At 40.8% G+C, this 21,328-nt stretch overlaps 1 protein-coding gene across 4 annotated transcripts in view; it reads left to right on the top strand.

The window, feature by feature from the left end:
* The window catches only part of MYO5C (myosin VC), a 64,884-nt gene extending 48,809 nt beyond the window's left edge, over positions 1 to 16,075 (top strand). For 3 of the 4 annotated variants that reach the window (XR_010591010.1, XM_065559449.1, XM_065559450.1), the window contains 7 exons: positions 625 to 779; positions 873 to 962; positions 2,486 to 2,636; positions 4,032 to 4,314; positions 5,365 to 5,539; positions 12,894 to 12,974; positions 13,211 to 16,075. Coding sequence is in view for 2 of the 4 variants with exons in the window: in XM_065559449.1 (XP_065415521.1) it covers positions 625 to 779; positions 873 to 962; positions 2,486 to 2,636; positions 4,032 to 4,314; positions 5,365 to 5,539; positions 12,894 to 12,974; positions 13,211 to 13,363 (1,088 nt within the window). In the remaining 2 variants the exon portion in view is untranslated. Of the gene's footprint in view, positions 1 to 624; positions 780 to 872; positions 963 to 2,485; positions 2,637 to 4,031; positions 4,315 to 5,364; positions 5,540 to 12,893; positions 12,975 to 13,210 lie in introns of those variants that run through there. The other variant, XR_010591011.1, reaches the window with a different exon arrangement.
* Positions 16,076 to 21,328: the final 5,253 nt, after the last annotated feature.

Genomic DNA, 21,328 nt, shown 5'->3' with positions numbered 1-21,328 from the left:
TTCTGATTCGGAACAAAAAGTTGGACATGTGAAATTTTCTATGAGAGGGGACATTTTGAGAAGAACTAAAATGGAATTTCTCTAAAACATCCTGCTGTCCAGCCATCTCCCTGCCTCCCTTGCCTAACTGTGTGCCAGGGAGCCAGTGCTCCTCGGGCATACCCACCTCCCCTGCAGCCCACCTGGCCACTGCCAATCCTCATCTCCCCCACTGTGGGAAGCTGGGAGTTTATGGAGCACCAGCTCCCCAGCAGCTGGCCGCAGGAGCTGTGGGTGAGGCAGGGAGCTCAGCTTAGAGGCAGCCCACCTGGTGGGTTGCCCGGGAGACAGAAAACCTGGGCTGCCAAGGAGTGGGTGAGCCATGGTGCTGGGAATGATTTTCTGACAGAAAATCTGAATTTTGCAGATGGCGAATTCGGCACTGGGAAGTCATTCTGATGGCAGTTTCCTGAGCAGCTCTAGTAATTATAAAGGAAAAGAGAATTCATCCACAAACTGGTTAATCAAGAGCGTGGTTAGAAATTAATCCAGTGCTTTTTACCTATTTAAGTAAGACTAGATGGTGATACTACCTTTGTATCTACAATGTGTAATGAACACCCGCTTTGATTCTGCTTTGCTCAGATCTAAAGCCACGTGGAGTGGTAGTAAATATGATTCCGGGCCTCCCAGCTTACATCCTGTTCATGTGTGTGAGATATGCAGATTATCTGAATGATGGTGACATGCTGAAATCTTTCATGAGTATAACCACTAATGGTATCAAACAAGTTATTAAGGTAGGAATATTCCTTGCATATTTTGCTTTATTCCACTATTTTATTGGTTTCATTGTACATGCACTTACAGGCTTACAACATGTCATTGTTTAGGAACACGCTGAAGATTTTGAGATCTTGTCCTTTTGGCTCTCCAATACGTATCATTTTCTTAACTGTTTGAAACAGTACAGCGGGGAAGAGGTAGGAATAATTTCATCACTTCACATTTTACATCATTTCACTGAATTTTATAACCAAATGGGGCCAGGGATCATAAGATGGGACCATCTCACCAAAAGGGCCTGAAATTCATATCCTTCTGTACTAGTGATTTTTGACTTGGAGGTGATCCAATAGAGCTTGTCCAAAGGAGCTTAGGAAGATGTTTGAAACACTAACAGTAAACAGTTGTTAAAGCAAGAAGGAAGAAACGGTTACATACTTTGGGTGCCATTTAATCCATTTGCTGCTTAGTTAGATCTTCTGTTTAATTTGAACAGGACCACAGGAGCTCAACTAGTTGTATTTAAAAAATAACTTTCACCTTTTCTTTCACTCAACTGTTACTGCTTCAGGCAGACATTGTTACCATTTGATTAATAAGTAAAGTTACAACTCTGAATGAAATCAAGGACACATGGTAGTAAAATAGTCAATTTCATCTTAAACCAGATGAAGCTGAATTTCACTGCTAGTTTCGGTTCTTTAAACCCCAAACTCAAAGTGATACTTGATGAATGAGGGATAGAAACGCATATGGTCTGAAACTAAAAGACAGTATTCTCATGAATCCCTACAAAGAGAAAACACCTTTCACTCAACCCAGCTGTAAGCACTTCTTTGTACTCTGCAAGCTGCCATACTCTCCCTGGTGGTTATAGTGATAATAGCAAAGTTTGATCAGAAAGGCCTTTGACTGAAATAAAGGCAAAGCAATGTAGAGCAATTCTTTCACAATTTAACTGCAGAATTGGAGGCGTGTTTGAACCCAAAACATGGTTCTGGGTTTGGATCCAAGTTTGCAGCTTTAATTCATCTCTGTGATGAACCAAATGCAAGTCTGAACATTCCAAACTTTGAGAGAGTTTGCATTTCAAAACCCCGAGCTTGAAAGCATTTCAATCCTGGATTTTTCTTCTCATTACAAAGATACAAAATTCAGATGTGGGACTTTGGGTCAGGTTTAAAAATCCTGAGCTGCTGATGTTGTCTGTCAGCTGTTGGAACCTATTATTAACCCTGTTTTTGAGAGGCTGAAAACGCTGCCGTATTAATATTCATATCAGAGTAATTACATTACAAAGTACAAAATGAGAGCATTTGAAACCATAAAAAATTGAAGAGGCACATTTGAATTTTTCTCTCATACAGTTTAAACAAGAGAGTGATTTTCCTGCAAAAAGTATCTGACGCTTTCCAAGTAAATGATCTAGCACCTTATCCAAAGCCCACTGAAGTCAATGTGAATCTTTCCTTTAGCTACACTGGGTTTTTTGATCAGATACCGAATGAGCATTAAGTAGAAAAATGTGTCTATTGATGTCGATGAAATCCATGGGTAGTAGCAGCGTCTCAAGACAGCAGTAACTTAGACCCATTTTGAGAGTCTGGATGCATACACACAGAACTCACTAATGTAGTTCATGTGTAGCACTGTTCAGATCTATTGATAATGATGGCATTAACAGCATTGTCATATTGATACATTTACAACTGTCTTTCAGGAATTCATGAAGCAAAATACTCCACGTCAGAATATGAACTGTTTGAAGCATTTTGATCTTTCAGAATACAGACAAATTCTTAGTGACTTGGCCATTCGTATCTATCACCAATTCATTCTTGTAATGGAGAAGAACATTCAGCCAATGATAGGTAAGAAGGAAGAAAATGACCATTGAAAATAAATGCACTAGTAGCTTCTAAGGTATTTGAATAAATCTTATACAGAGACAAAAGACTAGGGGTGAACTATGCCCTGTTGCGCACGCACACACACACACACACACGTGTGTGTACATATCTATACATCTGTGTACATTAACTGAATAGTCACCAGAAGTTTGAATGTTTTTTCCCCCTTGCAGCAGTGTTTCTCAGTGTGGGGCATGGCCCTGGAGCACAAAGGGCTAGCTAGGGCAGCCGTGGACGATGTATAAATTGAGTGTTTAGCAACACGTGACAGGTCTGAAGGGGGAGGGGGTTGATTGATTTTATTTTCCTAAAAAGGTGGGTTTCAGATAGGAAATATTGCATAACATGTTTTTGCTTCTACTTCCATCCTGTCCTTTCCCACCCCACCCCCTCTATTTCTAACCAGCCAAGCCGAAGGCAAGCTATTAAGCATTTCTGTATTGCTGTTTTCACTAGACATTTTACAGTGGCGTTTTTCTAATTATTCATGATAGTGTGACAGTAGTTTGTTTGTTTTAGTTTTCCCGAATTACCTCACACTAAGGCTATGTCTACATTACGCACCACTGGTGTCGTCACGTGGAGTACATGTAGCTATTTGCTGCAGTGAACAACAGGCCGCATGCACGCTGCAGCGTGTAGCTACACACATCAGAGAGAGGCTCTAGCAGAGGGGAGGCAGCAGAGAGAGGCTTCAGCAGCTCCCCACTGCCAGAGCCTTTCCTCGCTGCCTCCCCCCTGCCAGAGTCTTTCCCCCTCTAGCTGAGGGGAGGCTGCAGAGAAGGGCTCCAGCAGCAGGGAGGCAGCAGGACACTACACTGCTAAAAATAGCAGCATAGACAGGCAGGCACAGCTTGGACAAGTCGAGATGATGTAAGATACGTACTCACATACATACCAGCACCCTTCCGGCGTGTCTTTACTCTACTTATCTAAACCGTGCCTCACCGGCTGTACTGCTATTTATACTTATGCTGGGGGGCTATGCAGGAGTGTACGCTAGACACCGCCCAAAGAAGCAGGAGTGTAGATCTACCCAAAAGGTCTAACAATGCTAATCTTGTTTGATGTGGTGCAAGGAATGGCTTCCTTCATCTACAGTGTTCCCCTTCTCCCTTTTGGGCTACCGTACTGAGCTGCCACATAAAGATGAGGTTCTTGAAATCTAGCCTGAAAGCACACACAATTTTCACATGCAAACCCCTGTCCTCCTTTATTACTGGAGTAATGAGAAACTGCAGTTTAAAAACTTTAAACGATACAGCTTGAAAATATTTGTTCCCAAAACCAAATTACCATATTAAAAGGACCCTACATGTTGTTGGTGTTACAAATGATTTCCTCTTGCCTTTTCAGTACCAGGTATGCTTGAACATGAAAGTCTCCAAGGAATTTCTGGCATGAAACCTACAGGATTCCGTAAACGTTCTTCTAGTATAGACGACACCGATACCTACACAATGACCTCCATCCTGCAACAGCTCAGCTATTTTTATAGCACCATGTGCCAGAATGGCTTGGACACAGAGCTTCTAAAGCAGGCAGTGAAGCAGCTTTTCTTTCTGATTGGAGCTGTCACCCTTAATAGTCTTTTCCTCCGCAAGGACATGTGCTCTTGTAGGAAAGGAATGCAGATAAGGTAAAGCCAATCAAGATTCAGCAAGCAGTTTTTTGAGAGAGGGGATTTTTTAACTTACTGTTGTTCTATCACTTGTGCCATTGGATACACTGTGAACATTCCGTGGTGATTATTTTTGTCCCTCTGGTTTGAAAAGGTAGATTTTAACTTTTCTGTGAATTCGTTTGCTGATCCTAGCATACTCCATGATACAGTGCTTGTCACAAGTGTACTTTACATGTAACATTAATAGAGGGACACACAGTACCGTCTGGAGGGGCAGAGACTCAGAAGCCCCTGAGCATTCTGGAGCATTTATTGTCCCCTTTAACCTGCAACACGTCTATGGCTCTTGCCATGCTAATTTACACACACAGGCATTGTATAGTGGATTTTACTGGGGAGAGCAGATACAACATTCCCTGATGGGCAGAATTGCTGAATTATCTTCCCACCCTTAATGATGAGACAAGAATCAGGTGCAAATCCAGCAGGGGATTGGCTGAGGGCTCCTCTTCCTTTTGCCCTTATGTGGATCAGGAGGAGAATATGCTCCTAAATCATTGCAAAAGATATACAGTTCAGTTACATCCCATTAGACAGTCTGGAGACAGAGCTGTAAGAAAATCAATAGATAAAGCCTACAGGCCCTAAATCATCCGGGAAAGTGGCAATGGGAGACAGGGGCTTTCACCTATAGGTCATCAATTATGAGAATCTGGTCCAGGCTGGGAATGTGCAAAAGTTGCTATCATCTCCTGGCTCTCTTGAGGATGCTGTGAAAGTGTATTTTTAAAGGAATAGCAGTATTTAACACAATCCCATGTAATTGTCCAAAGTTTGTGAAATACAACGTGTGAACAGGATAAAATGATGAAAGGGAAATCAGATTTTTAAATTAGTCAGCCTTAATAATCTAAGGGGGGGTGTTTTCGAAAGATATTTTTTGCTTAATACGTATGAATTTTAAACTGACAGTGTTTCTTTAATGACATTCATTTGCAGATTGCTTTATTATTACTAGTGTGAGGGGAAACTGACATTGCTATGCTTGTGTTTGATTTAACCCAGATGTAATATCAGCTACTTAGAAGAATGGCTTAAAGAAAAGAATCTGCAGAGCAGTTCTGCCAAGGAAACTTTGGAACCTCTCTCTCAGGCAGCCTGGCTCCTTCAGGTCAAAAAGATCACAGACGATGATGCCAAGGAGATATATGAACACTGTACATCCCTGTCTGCTGTACAGGTAATAAACTCTGTCATTTTCTGTTGACAGCACCAATTGCAGAATCTTATAATTCATGTGTGAAATAATCCTGGCTGCAGACGGTGATCAGCATCCCACTTTTACAGGCAGCATCTGTCAAAGTTAGACTCAGGACTCATAGTTTGTCAGACCACTCTGTTTTATTAGCACAGCGCTCTGCTAATACATTCAGATAATGTGAGCCTCCATGCAAGATTCAAACAGTCTTATTTATACAGATAAAAGGGTGCGAACTAAACAAAGGGACAGAGAGAGCAAAATTGTAAAATATGCATGGAGCACAATATGCATATCCTGCTTCCTTGTTAACTCTTATCAATCTAAGGCTAATGCTTCACCAATTGCCCTTAAGTGGCAAGTTAAGCAGTTAATGTCTGCTTTCCTGCCCCCCTGGCTTGCAGCATTTCTCATTTCTACTAAAAGGTACATACAGCATTCTTTAATTCATTCTATTTCTTTAATATAATTCATTTCACTTTCACAATCCCTCCTTTTGGTCAAGCTTACGCAAAGACCAACAATTACTGGGTTCCACATATTAATAGTTCTTTATCTCTTCATTCATCAGTGATATTTAACATCATCATATTAGCACTCTGTTTTGGGGTAGTCACCTGGGTGGCATACCTTACACAATTCTGGATACAACAGGAGATTAACTGAAAACATACAAAAATCATTGGGATTCCAAACAGGATAGTCAGGGCTCCCTGAAACAACCAGTTTCCTGTGCCAGAGAAATTGAATAGGTTACTTAGCCACTTCCATAAAGAACTTGGCTCTTCATGGGGAAGATATGCAATTTGTTCTAAGTGACTAGCATGATCTATTACCTCATTGGTGTCGTCAGGTATAAACACACAACATTCTTTCCAATGAGAGCACAGGTCCCTCCTTTGGCCGCCAGCACTATGTCCAATGCCTGACGGTTTTGGAGGGCCATCTGTCGGATCACCCCTGTTTCTTTGGCCAGGGTCTTTAAACTCTCTCCGGTTTCTTTTGCCATTATTTCAACTACTGCTTGTAACCTTAGGAGCCTTTTTGCATGGTGTATTACTCCCCCAAGTGGGATAAGGGAACCGCCAATGGCCTCTTCCCAGGTCAAGGGGCTTATGTTATTTACATACCATTGGGCATCTGATAAGTCCCTTCTTCTTCGCCTGAAATTACGGAGGCGTTCTCGTGGGAAGGACCCTAGCACTCGGAATTGTGGGAAGAGTCGGGCGGGATGACCAGTTAGCTGGTAACACAGTATAAGCTTTGGTCCCACAAACCCAATGATGGCCTATTAAGGCTGGGAAGGGTCGGTTGCACCCATTTGTCACATAGGTGCCTACAAAGGAGGAGTAATATCCTCCGAAGGGCACAGGGTAATTCTCCTTACGAGGAGTGGTGTTATTTGCATGGCATTGAAAGATTGTATTGTTTTCACTAAGATTACTGTAGGGGGAACATGAGCTTGATTTTTCTGTTTGATCCCAGGTTGAGAAAAAAATTCATATCCCCATACCCGGCCCACCACTCTTTAGTTTTGTTTGAATAATCCCATACACCATTGACCACAATATGCTGAAGGCAATGACTTTTTCCCAGATCCAGCCCTGTCCCATTACACACCCAACACCAATGACCTTTTCCCTCCACCACACTTATCCATTTAGATACATTTATTCCCACTGCTTCCCAAGTGTCATTATTGTTCCATGTTCTGTTAAATGGACGAGGTCCTCCAGTGAGGTCTGGGGAATTGAGTGGGATTGCCAGGACAGGAACACCAGCTTGAGAGTGGGCTGGGATGTGGCTGCAGACCCAGCAATTAGAAATATTAAGAGTCTGAGCTATCCACACTTGCTGCTGGATAAAAGAATTGTCATTGCGGACTCCCCAGACCTTCAGACACCAGCAGCTGAGGAACAGGCGCCACCAGAGGCACATGTTGCAGGCAAGGCCCTTCCGGTTCTGACAACCTCAACTGAGGGAACCGCAGTCACGGTTTTACATCCACCAGGCAGCAGGCGCTAGGCTCACTACTGCTTCTTTTTGGGCCTTGCTTTAGGTCCTCGTCTGCTTCTGGCAACCCTTACGAGAGCGTAGATGGTAAGGTATTGCAGGCTGTTCCTCTACGTCTTTTTCTGGAGTCAAAATTGACTCTGCGTGGTCCTGAGGTGATTGGTTTGCTGGGGGGTGCCTTCTTACACTGCGAAGCATGTATGCACGCTGTGATGCCAGACAGTTTAACAGCCATCTGGATAGTAAGCAGTACCTGATGATTTTTTTGATGTCCTTTAAGTCTCTTTACTTCTTCTTCCTTGACTCTGGCTATAACAATGGCCTTCACACCTTATCTTTTCCTGATGCATACATTCCTTATTCACACAGGTTGAGAATACAAACAGTAGTATTTTATATGGAGCAAAAAAGGCATTGCAAATTAAACCTTGCTAAGTTTTACAGTCAATAACCAAGACAATTTACATTGAGACCCAGGCCTTCAATGTTCCTCTAATCTACTTAACATAGACACAATATGTATATTTAACTAGAGGCCTACTTTGTAATACATATAGGAAACCATAGTAGACATTATAACTTATTCTAAAACAAAAGGGTGACCATAATCAGTCATAAGGATTGTTCTGGTCTGTCATTCCTTTCTGCTATTCAAAAAGGGTGGCTGACAGGGATGAAATCAAATCATACATTAATTCCTATGGGACATTATAAGATCCTGCTCCTACATATCCCCCTTTTGACACCAAGATTATTAATCGCCAGTGTCACTTCTTATTTAGTCCACGTAATAGAAAATACTGGGAGGTGATTTGGGCCTGTGGCTCTAGCTTTGCATACATTTGTTTTATCCAACAGCACATTTTAAACGTTACAATTAAACACATACAATTTAAAATAAAAACCAATTAGGGTTAGTAACATTAGTACGCCAGTAGTTGTGGGAGACCATTCAGAAAATACACTATACCAATGGTAAGCTGTTATGTCTTTCTGCAGTGGCAATTCTTAACATGTTGCCATTTGCATGTATAATATGAATGGTTCGGTTTCCCACATTGCCCTTTTGTTTGTTTTAGGAACTATATTACCTTTTTATCTTTTGTAAACACAGTACTTACATTACATTTACATTTGTCTATTGGAAGGTTGCTAACACTTCCATTCTTTTAAAACACTTTCCCCCCCAAGAATTAACACATACACATAGCCCATTATACAGTACTTTGGTCTCATTATTCATTTTATCCCACATACAGGATCCTAGTGAGATGTCTTTACTACAGGGCTTTGGAGCAACAGGCATGGATGGATAAGCATACCCACTTTTATTTGTTTCTTATTAGGTTGTCCTGTAGCTGATATTAGCTTTTCCTGAAAGACAAAAATAATATTTTTTCTACCCTTTTTTGGGGTGGCATTCATTATTGCTTAAAATATTCCTTTCTTTTACAAATACCCTTGCTGATTGCAGGCAAAACAAGAGGAATTACCTCCATATTTTCCTGTGTTTTTGTTCTATAGGCAGGCCAGGTTTTAATGGCTTCTATCTTTTAAGAGTTATGGGGAAATTATCCCACTGTTCAGTCATTAAATCCATGAGGTGGTGTACCTCAGTTTTCCCTTTACAGCAGACCAAGGTTACAATGTCTTTCCTGCTGTATTAAGCTTTAAGTTTGTTCACAGGTAACAGCTGAAAAGCATCATTACCATAAAGGATTTTTTTTCTTCAAAAATCATACACACTATACATTGTTACAGGGGTATGTAGTAACATTAAATTTATTTTAATTAAAGGTATCGTGTTATACCGTGCCTTTTATTTAGACAATTTGTTTGCTGACCAGGTATGTTCTTTATCTGCCACTTCTTTGTGCTGGCAGTTCTCTCACTTCCTTTATCAGTTAGATAATTTGCATCCACACAGGCTTGGCTTTTGGATTCAAAACCATTAGCAGAGCTCAGAGACTCTGTCTTAAAAGGAACACAATTAACTTTTACCAGAGTTTTGATTACTTTTAACTCTTGCTTCCAAAACACACATAGATCTGAAAAAGAACAGTCTATTGTGGCTCCTTTGGAGCCCGAATAGGATTTTAATTAAGTAGCATGTTTCGTTTGCATTTCTTTTACGCCCTCTATAATATACACTGCACACGTCTGCACATTCCTTCTATACTTTAACTTTTAAAACATTAGCCATATTAATTTTTACATAAGTGTAACTGTTTCTTTTGTTCTTACAGAGTTTTATTTACCCTTATCAAAGTGACAGTCTGATTACACAGAGCCATTTTAAGGCTCAGTGTTTCTAACATTTCTTCTTTTTGTTTTGTGCACCTCACCCCTGCTGTTGCTTCAGAGGGCCACTGATTTTATTCTTTTCCTACAGCTTTCATTTGCTATTTTGTTACAAAAACAGAATCCAGAATCTCTCCCTATTTTTCTGATTTTGACTGTCCTGCTGCAGTCATGACTTGGTCTTTATTTGAGAACATTTAAATTTTGTAAAGAATCAAGTTACCCCTTAAGGGTTAAATACCAAATCTCAAAGTCAACCAACACTGATTACCTGTGTCTGGCAAAAAGGTCTGTCAGTTTTGCAGCTTTGAATTAAAGAGTCAAATGGATTTTTAGTGGCATTATAAACAAAACAAAACCAATTTATCTTAAACTTACAAAACAGGAGTTTTACAAACCTCACATATTCCCACAGACAGACAGATACATACACATTTTCTCTCCCTTAACATCCCTCTTACACTGCTTTGTTTTTACATAGCTGTACATAGATTACATTACCTTTATACATTTGGGGCAGTTAAGTTCCAATAGAACCCCCCCTATGTTCTTTTAGCAAATTTGACTCAATTGTCCATAGTCAAATGATTTTAATTAGATAGTCTCTTTACCTGGATTATTTACAGACATTCCTCTGGAAAAGGGCCCATTTTTTTCCTTTAGAATGGCTGCAAAGAAACCAAGAATTCTTTTAACAAGATCCTTTTTAACATTTTCACAAAGTTTAACTGTTTAATTCTCTCCAGTCTCTGTAGAGTTAACTTTTCACTCTTTCCTTAAATCACTTGTTTATTTCCCAAAATGACACCTTTATTAACTCAGATTTCACCATTTTAAATATTGTTCCAGGGGTTCATACTTGCACTTACTCCTGACACTATGCCCTTAGGGCTTCCAACCTGTTTTTTTTTTTTTTTTTAGTTTCTTTATCTGTTGCTTGCCTGCTTGTCTGGGCCCAATCCTGCTTTTTCCAATGAACCATTTTTGTGAGTGATATTGTGGTCATTTCACAATTTTGAAATAAATGCTTAAGGAAAGGGCCCAGGAAGGGTGGGGGCTAGTTGAGGAGCCCACCCTCCTTGCTGAATTGGTAATGGAACACTAAAGAATCAGTTTCTGAGGCAGACAACGAAGGGGAACAGAACAAGGGGCATTTTATCCTTTTTACAATGAGAGGGGAGTATGAAGGGAGTTGGGATCGATCCGGGGTTGTTGTTGTTTTTTTTTTTTTTTTTTTGTCAGAGAACAGGGTGAAGGGGAGCGCTCAGTCTGGTGGTGGGAGAGGAGGCTTTTAATAAAGCTTTTAATTTATTATTTGAATATTTGAGAGAGGTGAGTTTTGATTTTGTCCACCTACGATTTGCCTCTTCCCACCACTGCATGAAACAATTAACCTCTCCTTTAGCCAATTTAGTTTTAGGCTGACCGAGTTTGTTTTTTTTAAGATGTCCACTTGGTCCTTGTTCCAAGGTTTTAACAGTGGCCACTGAGTTTTGGGATCTCCCTGAGTTAGCCTAGACCATTTTTCCAGAAATTTACAGGAGTCCGGACCCTTCCTAAAACTGAGCCGGCGTTCCTTTAGGGAACTGTCCCGACTTAGACGTCTGGTTACCAATACAGGAGGACTTTACACACACCAATCACACAAGAAGGAAATTCGGGTTCGTCAGAGCGATGCCCGGTGCAACACACAAAAGGAGCCCACAGGCTACTGACTCAATCGCCCTTGCTTTCACACCAAGGGTTTTACCCAAGGTGCGGTGCGGCTGCGATTGTGCAGATTTCACTCACTCAGACCGCGGGGACAGGAACCCCTTGGTCGGCCGATCCCCGGACGGAGATGGCACCCAGACTCAAACACTCCACAGGAGGACGGATAGACACAGAGACAGGACAGTCCTCAGTCCGGACAAAACACAGAAATAATTACCTGACCAGATTCCTGATGTCAGATCCCGGGATCCCTACCAGAACAGAGTGGGAACCAACAGGTTCGATGGCGTAGACCTCACTGTGGTCGTGCACCCTTCCGTTCAGGAGGAGGACCGCTCGGGCCAAATGCCCAGGTGCCGGCTACCACGGTCGTCCTACAAAAACGGTCAGGAATCACACAGCCCCAGTGAAGACGGTTGCCATCTCGGTGGAACCTCCAAATTGTCAAAGTTAGACTCAGGACTCATAGTTTGTCAGACCACTCTGTTTTATTAGCACAGCGCTCTGCTAATACATTCAGATAATGTGAGCCTCCATGCAAGATTCAAACAGTCTTATTTATACAGATAAAAGGGTGCGAACTAAACAAAGGGACAGAGAGAGCAAAATTGTAAAATATGCATGGAGCACAATATGCATATCCTGCTTCCTTGTTAACTCTTATCAATCTAAGGCTAATGCTTCACCAATTGCCCTTAAGTGGCAAGTTAAGCAGTTAATGTCTGCTTTCCTGCCCCCCTGGCTTGCAGCATTTCTCATTTCTACTAAAAGGTACATACAGCATTCTTTAATTCATTCTATTTCTTTAATATAATTCATTTCACTTTCACACATCCTTCCTGCCAAATGTTCCAACCCAGGCCTCCCCAGCTGTAATGTCTGATTCTCGGATTCCTTTGTTTGTATTTTCTACTTTTCTGGCTTGGATGCCTATCTGCCCTGTTCCGTCTGGGTCCTGTTCCAGACCTGTCCTCTTCTCTATTCTCCAGTATCATTTCCTTTATCTGTCACAAAACTTTTTTTTTCCCCTTAATGGGTTTCCTTTAATCAGTTCAGCCATTTCCACCATCTACCCACTTCACCCTTCTCCTCTCTGATATGTTTGGGGATGAGCCTAGGCAATTATCACATACAGAATCACTCACTAGTTTGCCAGTTAATAATCTACCTCCTTACAGTACAATTGCTTACAATGCCCTCAGTCGGTTAGATATGGATGGGGGCATAATTTTAATGCCTCTTCCTTTCAAACTGTTCCTTTTTTCTGGCATGGGTTACAATTATTAAAAATCTTTTATCATTTATGCAGATAGTAAAGATCCTCAATTCATACACTCCTATAGATGATTTTGAGAAAAGAGTGTCCCCATCGTTCGTTCGCAAAGTCCAGGTAAGAGCCTTACATTATTTTCACACACACATTCAAGTTACGATATTTTGCACACACTGTTTACAATGGTACGTGTTATACTTGGCTTTTAAATTCAAACCAGAACAAAAGTTACTGTTCTTCTGTACCCTTTGGGACTGACAAAAAAATCATTAGAATAATGGGAAAGCAAGCCTTTTCGGGTTTTACCACTTCGTATCTTCTTGACAGTAAATCTCTCTTTGTTCTATTTGCAGGCTATGCTCAATAATCGAGAGGATATTCCACAATTGATGCTAGATACCAAATATCTCTTTCAAGTGACATTTCCTTACACCCCATCTCCACATGCCTTGGAAATTATACAAATTCCCAGCAGTTTCAAACTTGGCTTTCTCACAAGAGTGTAATACAAAAATAAAAAGGATTTGCTACCCTGTCCTCAAAGACTAAATGAACAGCAAACTTTTATGGCTCATTGCCCCACAACTGGGATATAGTGCAGTGGCTTACTATGGAATATACTTTTAAAAACTACTTTGGAATCAGGACATCAGCAGTAGGAATAAAGCATATGCCAGCCTACAAAAACCCCTCCTTTCTTTTCTTAGTATTGTCCATTCGCCACTGCATTTTACAAAGGGCGATACTATATCCAGCAGCTATGCACTTTACGGTTTTGGAGCCCTACGAAGAAAGTTTGTTTGAGACAAATTTGTCTTGGTGTTCCATGTTCTTTGACAGATCACCAGTAAGGGAACAGCATGCTCGATCTCTCTCATGGGGTAACAACTACTATGTTATAATCTGTCATGGTGCTGTTTTCTCTCACATGTGAGATGTTTTCCCTAGGAATTCCTCTCACTGGCTTGATATGATGGATTTATTTTGCAGCAGTCTTCACCCAGTTAGATTTCCTGTGGAATTCATTATTCCATCTGTGAAGGGAGTCTAACAACAAACTAGAATAAAATTACTGTTTTGTGCCCGCAGAAGAGTGGAGCAATAGAAAATGGAAGGTCTTCCTACAGTAGGTTAAAAAGCCAATGCAAATTACTACACTGTCCGTGGGGACAGCTCTGATGTCAGTATGAGGGAGAGAAGTGCTTCTGCAGACCCATGTTGGCCTTTTCATATGCGTGCTGACTTGCTCACTCAGACATTATAGTTCAGGCGGAGGAGACCATATCAGCATCCATTTAAATAGAGCTGGGGCTGAGACACTTAATTTGGAGGCAGAGTTCAGTTCCCCTTTGCAAAATTCAGGGGTATTCAAGTCTGGGGTTTTGGTTCAGCCCATTACAGTGATAAAGCCAGCTGTAAAATTGGGATCAAAATCCAGGTTTGCATTTTAAACTTTTGTTCCTTCCAAGGGGGATGGGTTTAGGGTTGGACTTGGACCCATCTCTAGTGTCATGTAATTGCAAAACACCTAGAGAGCCCATTCACCTCCCCCCGTCTTCTTTATTTTTTGTTGTTGTTGATGATCAGGTGCTAAGAATACAAACAGGTTGGTGGAGACTGTTGCATTTCGAGCAGTGACATTTAATAGTCTGCAGGTGATTTAGGAAAAATAAGAATTGAGTTTAATACGAGCATAATTAGACTGCATGTCATGGAAAGAATATTTCAAGCTTCTGCAGAACATCCTGCATGTTCCACCTTTAAAACTCAACCAAGGGAACACCAGCGTATCTTATTTGTACAGCTCATCACTCTGGGAGATGTTCACTTGCCACAGTGATGGGTGTGTAGGAGAACCTGGATAGACAGACAAGGGCCCAATCCTGCCAGCACTTATTACAGAGGGTTGTGTTCACCACAGGTGATAAGTCAGTGGGACTGCACCCAGTAGTAACTGTTTGCAGCAGTGGCTCTAAGATGACCTGCAAAGCATTTGTACAAATTTGAGGAGAGGTGAGGGGGTGGTTATTTTGTTTTTAAACTTTCTTCAAGGGAAAAGGGTGACACGACCTGAGGTGAGGAGGAAGCCGCTAAGGGGGAATAGTTTGGGGGGAATCTTCTGCCACAGCTCCAGACTGGTGAGGAGGAGGGGGATGGGGAATAACCCTACACTCGGACAAGGGTTAGGCATTGAAGGGAAGCTGAGTGTGCAAGAAGACAATACCTGCAGCTGTACTACTAGCCCCCTGGCCAGCTCCTTGTGCATGTGCCTACTACTCTGAGAGTAGTGACTGAATGCAGCTCCCCTGGTATGGCCGTGCTCACAGATGCAACCTAATTTCTTAGTATTTGTTCATATTTATTTCATTTAGGCAGTACGCTCCTTGTGGGCAGGGACCTCGTCTCCTCTGCCCTGTGCAGCATCACACCCACAGCCAGCACACAACAAATAATATGTAATAATTTATTTAATAGTGTACCCTGTAAAAATGATTGAAGTAATGGCACTCAGACACCATGGTCATGGGTGACCTTATAAAAACCTAGACAGATAATGATGTTTTACTAGTCAGTGTATTAGAACTTATTAGTGTATTAAAAGTGAACTCTGTAGTAAGTAGGGCATAGAACTCTGTGGTCTAGGACCAGTTTGAGTTGCATTGATATATTTAAGTACTTTTTAACTTAATTCCGTTAATTTAAACATTACCCACATGAAGAAATGACAAAATATGTTTGTAATGTTTTGCTACAGTATTTCTGCACTTTGTTAATTTTGCATAACTGCATATGTGAATTTAAAAATGGAACCACCTCTGATAGTTACTAATATGAATAGTAATATATGTAAAGCACATAGAGCAAGAATGGTGTATATATATTTTTTTAAAGCATTTTAAAAAAAAGTATACACCGTATCCTAAGCCTACCTACATGCTAACATTTTCCACATGTTAAATATCTTTTAAATCACTTTGAAATCATTTAAGTTTTGTAATAAAGATATTTTATGTTTTAGTACTAAAATGTTTGAAAGAAGTCACTTGAAATTATGTAAGGCTTGGTGGCTATGGTAGGTCATGTATTAAACCATTAAGTCTCCATTTAGGTATTACATCAATCACTGTGACTGCAGCATAGCATATTTCAATATCTGATATTTGTGGTGTCCCTGATTGCTAATTAATTTCTGTAATAAATATTATTATGGAAACAGACTAGTTTGGTTGCTGTAACCTACATACTTTTTTTTTAAGAGTTATAAAGAGTATCTGAAGCCATATGCATATCATATACTAACTTCTGCCTGTGTAAAATCTTAACCCACTCTTATATTCACATAGCAGATATGCTATTCAAGACACATACATCTGTAGGTGAAAAGCATTCAGTCATTTTAGAGGGAGGAAATGTGGCAATTTGGTGTTAAACTGTTTCTCCCAGACTTAGGAGTGGAAAAAAAACAGCTAACACTATGTACAACAAGAAGAAAATCTTGATTGATTGATTTATTGAGAGGAAGGATCTATGTCTAAGAATGAGAAAGAAGGCAGAAATAATAGCCTCATGGTGGGTAATACTACTCTGCTCTTAGGGACTGCCCCCATCTCTGTTGGTATGAATGGCAACACTCCCAGTGGGCTCAGTGGATACAAATTCAAGCACTTACATGCTTACTGTATGTAGTTACACAGTTACATTGTCCTCTGGAATTCTTTTTGCATCCTGTCTCCTTTTAATTTCCAGGCTCCTGCCTATATCAGTGAGTTGGTCTCCTTTCCCATTTCTCCTCCACTACTCCTTGTCTTAATTATCATTAAAAGTTTGAGGGGAAATATATGGAGAATTTACATTGGCAACCTGGCATCTGCAGTGGTTAGAAAGATACTATGCAGCCATTCACACAGTCAGTTCTTTTGAACTTTAACATTTGGAAACTAAAATACTGGCAACTACAGGGAGCAGAGAGGGCAAAACCTGGTGTGTTTAAAAGGTAGGATCCTACGCTTACCTTGTTCCTTAGTCTGAATCCCCATGGACGTCAGTGGGAGTTTTGTCCAGAGATTTGTGGGTAAAACCTCTAGCCCTTGGACCATTGGCTGAACTAAGATAGTACAGTAGGAAACTGAGCTTTAATACCCCTCTAAGCAGATGATTAGTATTACAGTTGCCCTTCTACACTTCCAGTTACACGCAGCTTATTTACTCCTCTTCTGAAGTGTCCAGTGTTTGTCCTGTGAACGGTAGGTAATTTTCTATCTTCCTTTGCAACATTTAGCATACAATATCTGCTCTGCAAGTACCAAATGGGTAATGTGTATTTCACCAGGTCACCCTTTTTAAACGGCTACCACAAATGTTTGATGACATAATAGGGCTGAAAAATCTCAGGCCAAGGTGCAGCAGGATGTTTGAAGTTGGGATCTTTTCAGCCAGCTCTGTTTAAACGGTAGGGAAATAACTATCGCAAAGGGCACTGTATTTGCAAATTAGTTTATCAGAATGTCAAATATCAGATGAGGTCCTGATACCAATATCTGATACTAATTCTTAATTAACTGGGAATTTTATTAGCTTTTCTCATCCATTATACTGTATATTGTATAGTAGTTATTGAAGTGACATTGACATCGGGCCTGATTCATCCTTGATGCATAACCCCCTTGAATTCATGAGAGTTTCACTAAGGATGAATGCTGCCCATTTTATGTTCAAAGCTTTTGCGTCGTTACATTTTGTTGTGTGCGTGTAATAAATATCTGTCTCTTTAACACCAGTGGTTTTATTTTGTTCAGCATTTTTGACTGTAGAATGTTAACATACTTTCATATTACAGTGCTCCTGAAGGGAAAGCTTTTCTATCAAAACCTGACATAACCAGTGCTTTCAAACCTGCGTGCCTACATTTAGGCAGCTAAATGCATGTTAGGGCACCTACCCAAAGTGGCCCAATTGTCATAGATGCGTAGCAACAGCAGCTCCTATTGCCCTCATCGGGGACTGCTAATGCTCAGCACCCTTGAATAACAGGATACGTTGATTTAAATGTCTAGCTTTAGGCACCCATGTTTGAATATTTTGGCCAGAGTCCTTTGATCTCCAGTATAATGAGTAATATAATCACCATGGGGTTGATTCTGCCAGCCATTACTCACATGAGTAGTCCCACTAATGGCAATGGATACTTGCATGAGAGAAACTACTTGTGTGAGTGACAGGCTGCAGCATCAGCCCCAGTGTTCATAAAATATTAGATTAAGAACTTCCCTTTAATGCCACCTAAGATGTTCGTTTTCATTAAATGGGGGAAATAAGCCCATTTGAATTCATGTATTTGGTTCAAAGTTGACCAAAGTGCAAGATCATCATGTCATGCATTTTAGATCATGTATGGGCTGGTTTCTGCCCTTTTTACACACTTTGGGTGAAATCCTGGCCCCGATGAAGTCAATGGCAAAACTCCCATTAAATGCAGTGGAGCCAGGATTTCACCCATTGGGTGTTAATATCTTACTCCTCTGGTAGCCCCATTGAACGAATGGAACTGCTTCAGGAGAAAAGTGCAACTCAATCTGAGCATGAGTGGCAGGATCAGGCCCTAAATATAAGAGGGGTTTTTTTTAATGCAAAATTAAACAACTAGCAAAACGTGAGTTCACTTTCTTAGTCATATTTTGCTTTGCCCTTGTAAAACATTGTAATGGTAATCAACACTAATCTCATTGTGTCACATCTGTGTAACATTTTTTAATTATTTTTTCACAGAATATTGAATCAGGTCTTTTTTTACTTGCCTACATTTTTCAATACATTATTTTACATGAGAATGTTCTATGCGTTAGTCTCATTTTCCTGCCTTTAAAGCAGTAATTTTTCACTCCCTGTTGAAGATGGGGAAAGTTCTTTAAACGTCTTCAGTCACAGCAATGACTCTGGCTCCATGAACAAAAAAATGGGTTCAAAATGTTCCAGCATCCTGAAATGCCAATTTCTGTTCAAACCATCTCATTGTTACTCCTATTTTGTACAGCTAGTAAAAGCATTTGGGACCTTTTCAGTTTTGAAAATGGTCAGGAATAGGACAGACTGCTTAAAATATATGGTGGAAAAACAATCAATTTTGGTAAAGGCTGGGCCCTTCTGAAGCTTAATCCATTGTTACATGTCATTTGATTATTAAGGTTCTGTTGCCATTACGTAAACCAGAACCCAGAATAAGACATTACAAATAGAAAAAATATTCCATGCACTATAACAAAAGGGTGCTGCTATTTGTTTCCTCATAAAAATACCATTTCAGGGCATGTGCTAGTGACAGTTTATCAAGCTTTAGAGATAAGCTGCTGAGAGCTTATCCAGCCTACAGCTGTCTATATATTGTCTAAGATCCATTAGCTACTGGGAGGATACGGGAAAGGTTTGTCATGTGACTGTAATGCACTCCCTCTTTCTCCTCGCTCTCTTTCAGGTCTGTCCCACAGCAAAGATGTGTGACCAGACCTTTTTGGCAATTGTGTTTGGTCCTTGTGACAAGTGCTCCAAAGAGAAACCCCTCAGGGGAATTTACATCAAATCAGAACAACTCAACTACTGTTCGTTATGTGTGGAAATGGTATGTTACAGCCTTTGCCAGAGAGAACACAAAAGTAAATAATGTGAAAATTTGGGGTCAGATGTGTTCAGTTACATTAGTGGGCTATGAAACCATGAGACCCAGTCCTCAGCTACAGCTGGGGAGCACCTGACGGAATTCTGAGGGGGTGGGGCAAAGACAACTTTTCGCTCCCTGTTGGAAAGCAGCAATCTGCTTTTTCACATATATGGTAAAAGATCACACACACTAACTCTGCAAGTAAAATGTGCCAGACCAAATTCAGCCCTGGTGTAACCATGCACAACTCCACTGAGGTCAGTGGAATTACATCAGACCTCAGTTTTGCCCATTAGCCTTAAAAAATAAACACTGGATGAAACCCCATGAGGTTTTTGTAAGTAGCTGTTTCATAAGAGACCAGCAGATATGACTTTCTTAACCTACCACAGTGAACCTGAATGTGATCCACAACCTGCCTGAACTTCTACATGATCTATACCAGACTGCTTTGTACAAGGATCATTTCATTTCTCACAAGCTAGGCAGGTGTGGGTGAGTTCAGTACTTGGATGGAGGCCTGACAAGGAACACCTAGGTGTTGGTGTTGGAGAATTTATAGGTGGCTCTTCCTTCCCTCTGAGTTAATTGTGAATCAATGTCCCAGTATTGTAGTAAAGAGCACTGTGCAGTCAGAAGGTCCTGTCTTCTGGATAAACCACAAAAATGAGGCGATGAACACAGCTGGCCAGTAAGGAGCCAGTTTACATCCCTATTCTTACCAAAAGGGTACTGTCACACTGGTGTCCTGGCCAAGTTCCATATTGGGTCATTATGTTCTGCCTATCTAAATTCCCCATGTAGTATTCATTGGAGAAAGTATTCTTCTTTGCTTCCTACCCTGAACTTGTAGGGTGACCAGACAGCAAGTGTGAAAAATCGGGACGGGGGTGGGGGGTAATAGGAGCCTATATAAGAAAAAGACCCAAAAATTGGGACTATCCCTATAAAATTGTGACATCTGGTCACCCTATGAACTTGTGTTGTGTTACTGAGCAATGTCACGTTGCTGCAGTTCAGCGGCGCGTACAAAGATCCTCACGAGAATGTTGCGAGGCTTCGTTTGCTGTGTTTATAAAGCACTGTCCGAGCTTTGGCGGAGAGTGAGAATGCTGAAATAGCAGCTGTGTATGATGCAGTGAGCAAAGCTTATCTACTGAAACCTTGCACGTTCTAATACATTCAAACCGACAAGGAATATGTTTAGATATAATGGCTATAAAACAAAAGACCTCTCCCTCTATCCATTTGCTTCTCTTGACTTTGAATATGCCCCTTTATCTGGGTCCTACTTGGCCAACAGTGGGTAAATATCAGTTTACCCAATTGGTTTTTCTAAGGAGTTGATAAACCTCTGCTGAAATTGCAGTAAGAGACTGTTTTCCATATTAAGACTCTTGCAGCTTTCTCTCTGCTGCTCATACTATAGAAGGCAGAATCTTACTGTTTGGAATTAGGACATAACAGAGTCTATTAAGTGGAAGCAAACTAATGCTTAAGGAAGAATTGCCTCAGTACATTCATTCCTCATAACACAGGGTACATTAGGCTCCCTATTAAAATTGGAGAATGATCACTGGCAACAGCACCAGGGCTTGCTGTGTCTTGCTTGTGCACATTTATTTTGCGATAAAGGCTTTCATATCAATAACGGGCATTTATATAGCTCTTTGCATCTTCTAACTTCTGTACAAGCATTAACTAATGAGCTAGGGGGAAATGTAGGTTCACGGACAGGGAAGCTTGGCTACAACCTGATGATGGGTCTGATTTTTAAAATTGCCTGCATGCTTTTGTATGTGAAAATATGCACAAGCAT

This window comes from Chrysemys picta, chromosome 10, assembly GCF_011386835.1.
Source record: "Chrysemys picta bellii isolate R12L10 chromosome 10, ASM1138683v2, whole genome shotgun sequence".
Lineage (NCBI taxonomy): Eukaryota > Metazoa > Chordata > Testudines > Emydidae > Chrysemys > Chrysemys picta.
Note: the sequence above shows the minus strand (reverse complement) of the source record. Positions and strands in the feature narration are given on the sequence as shown.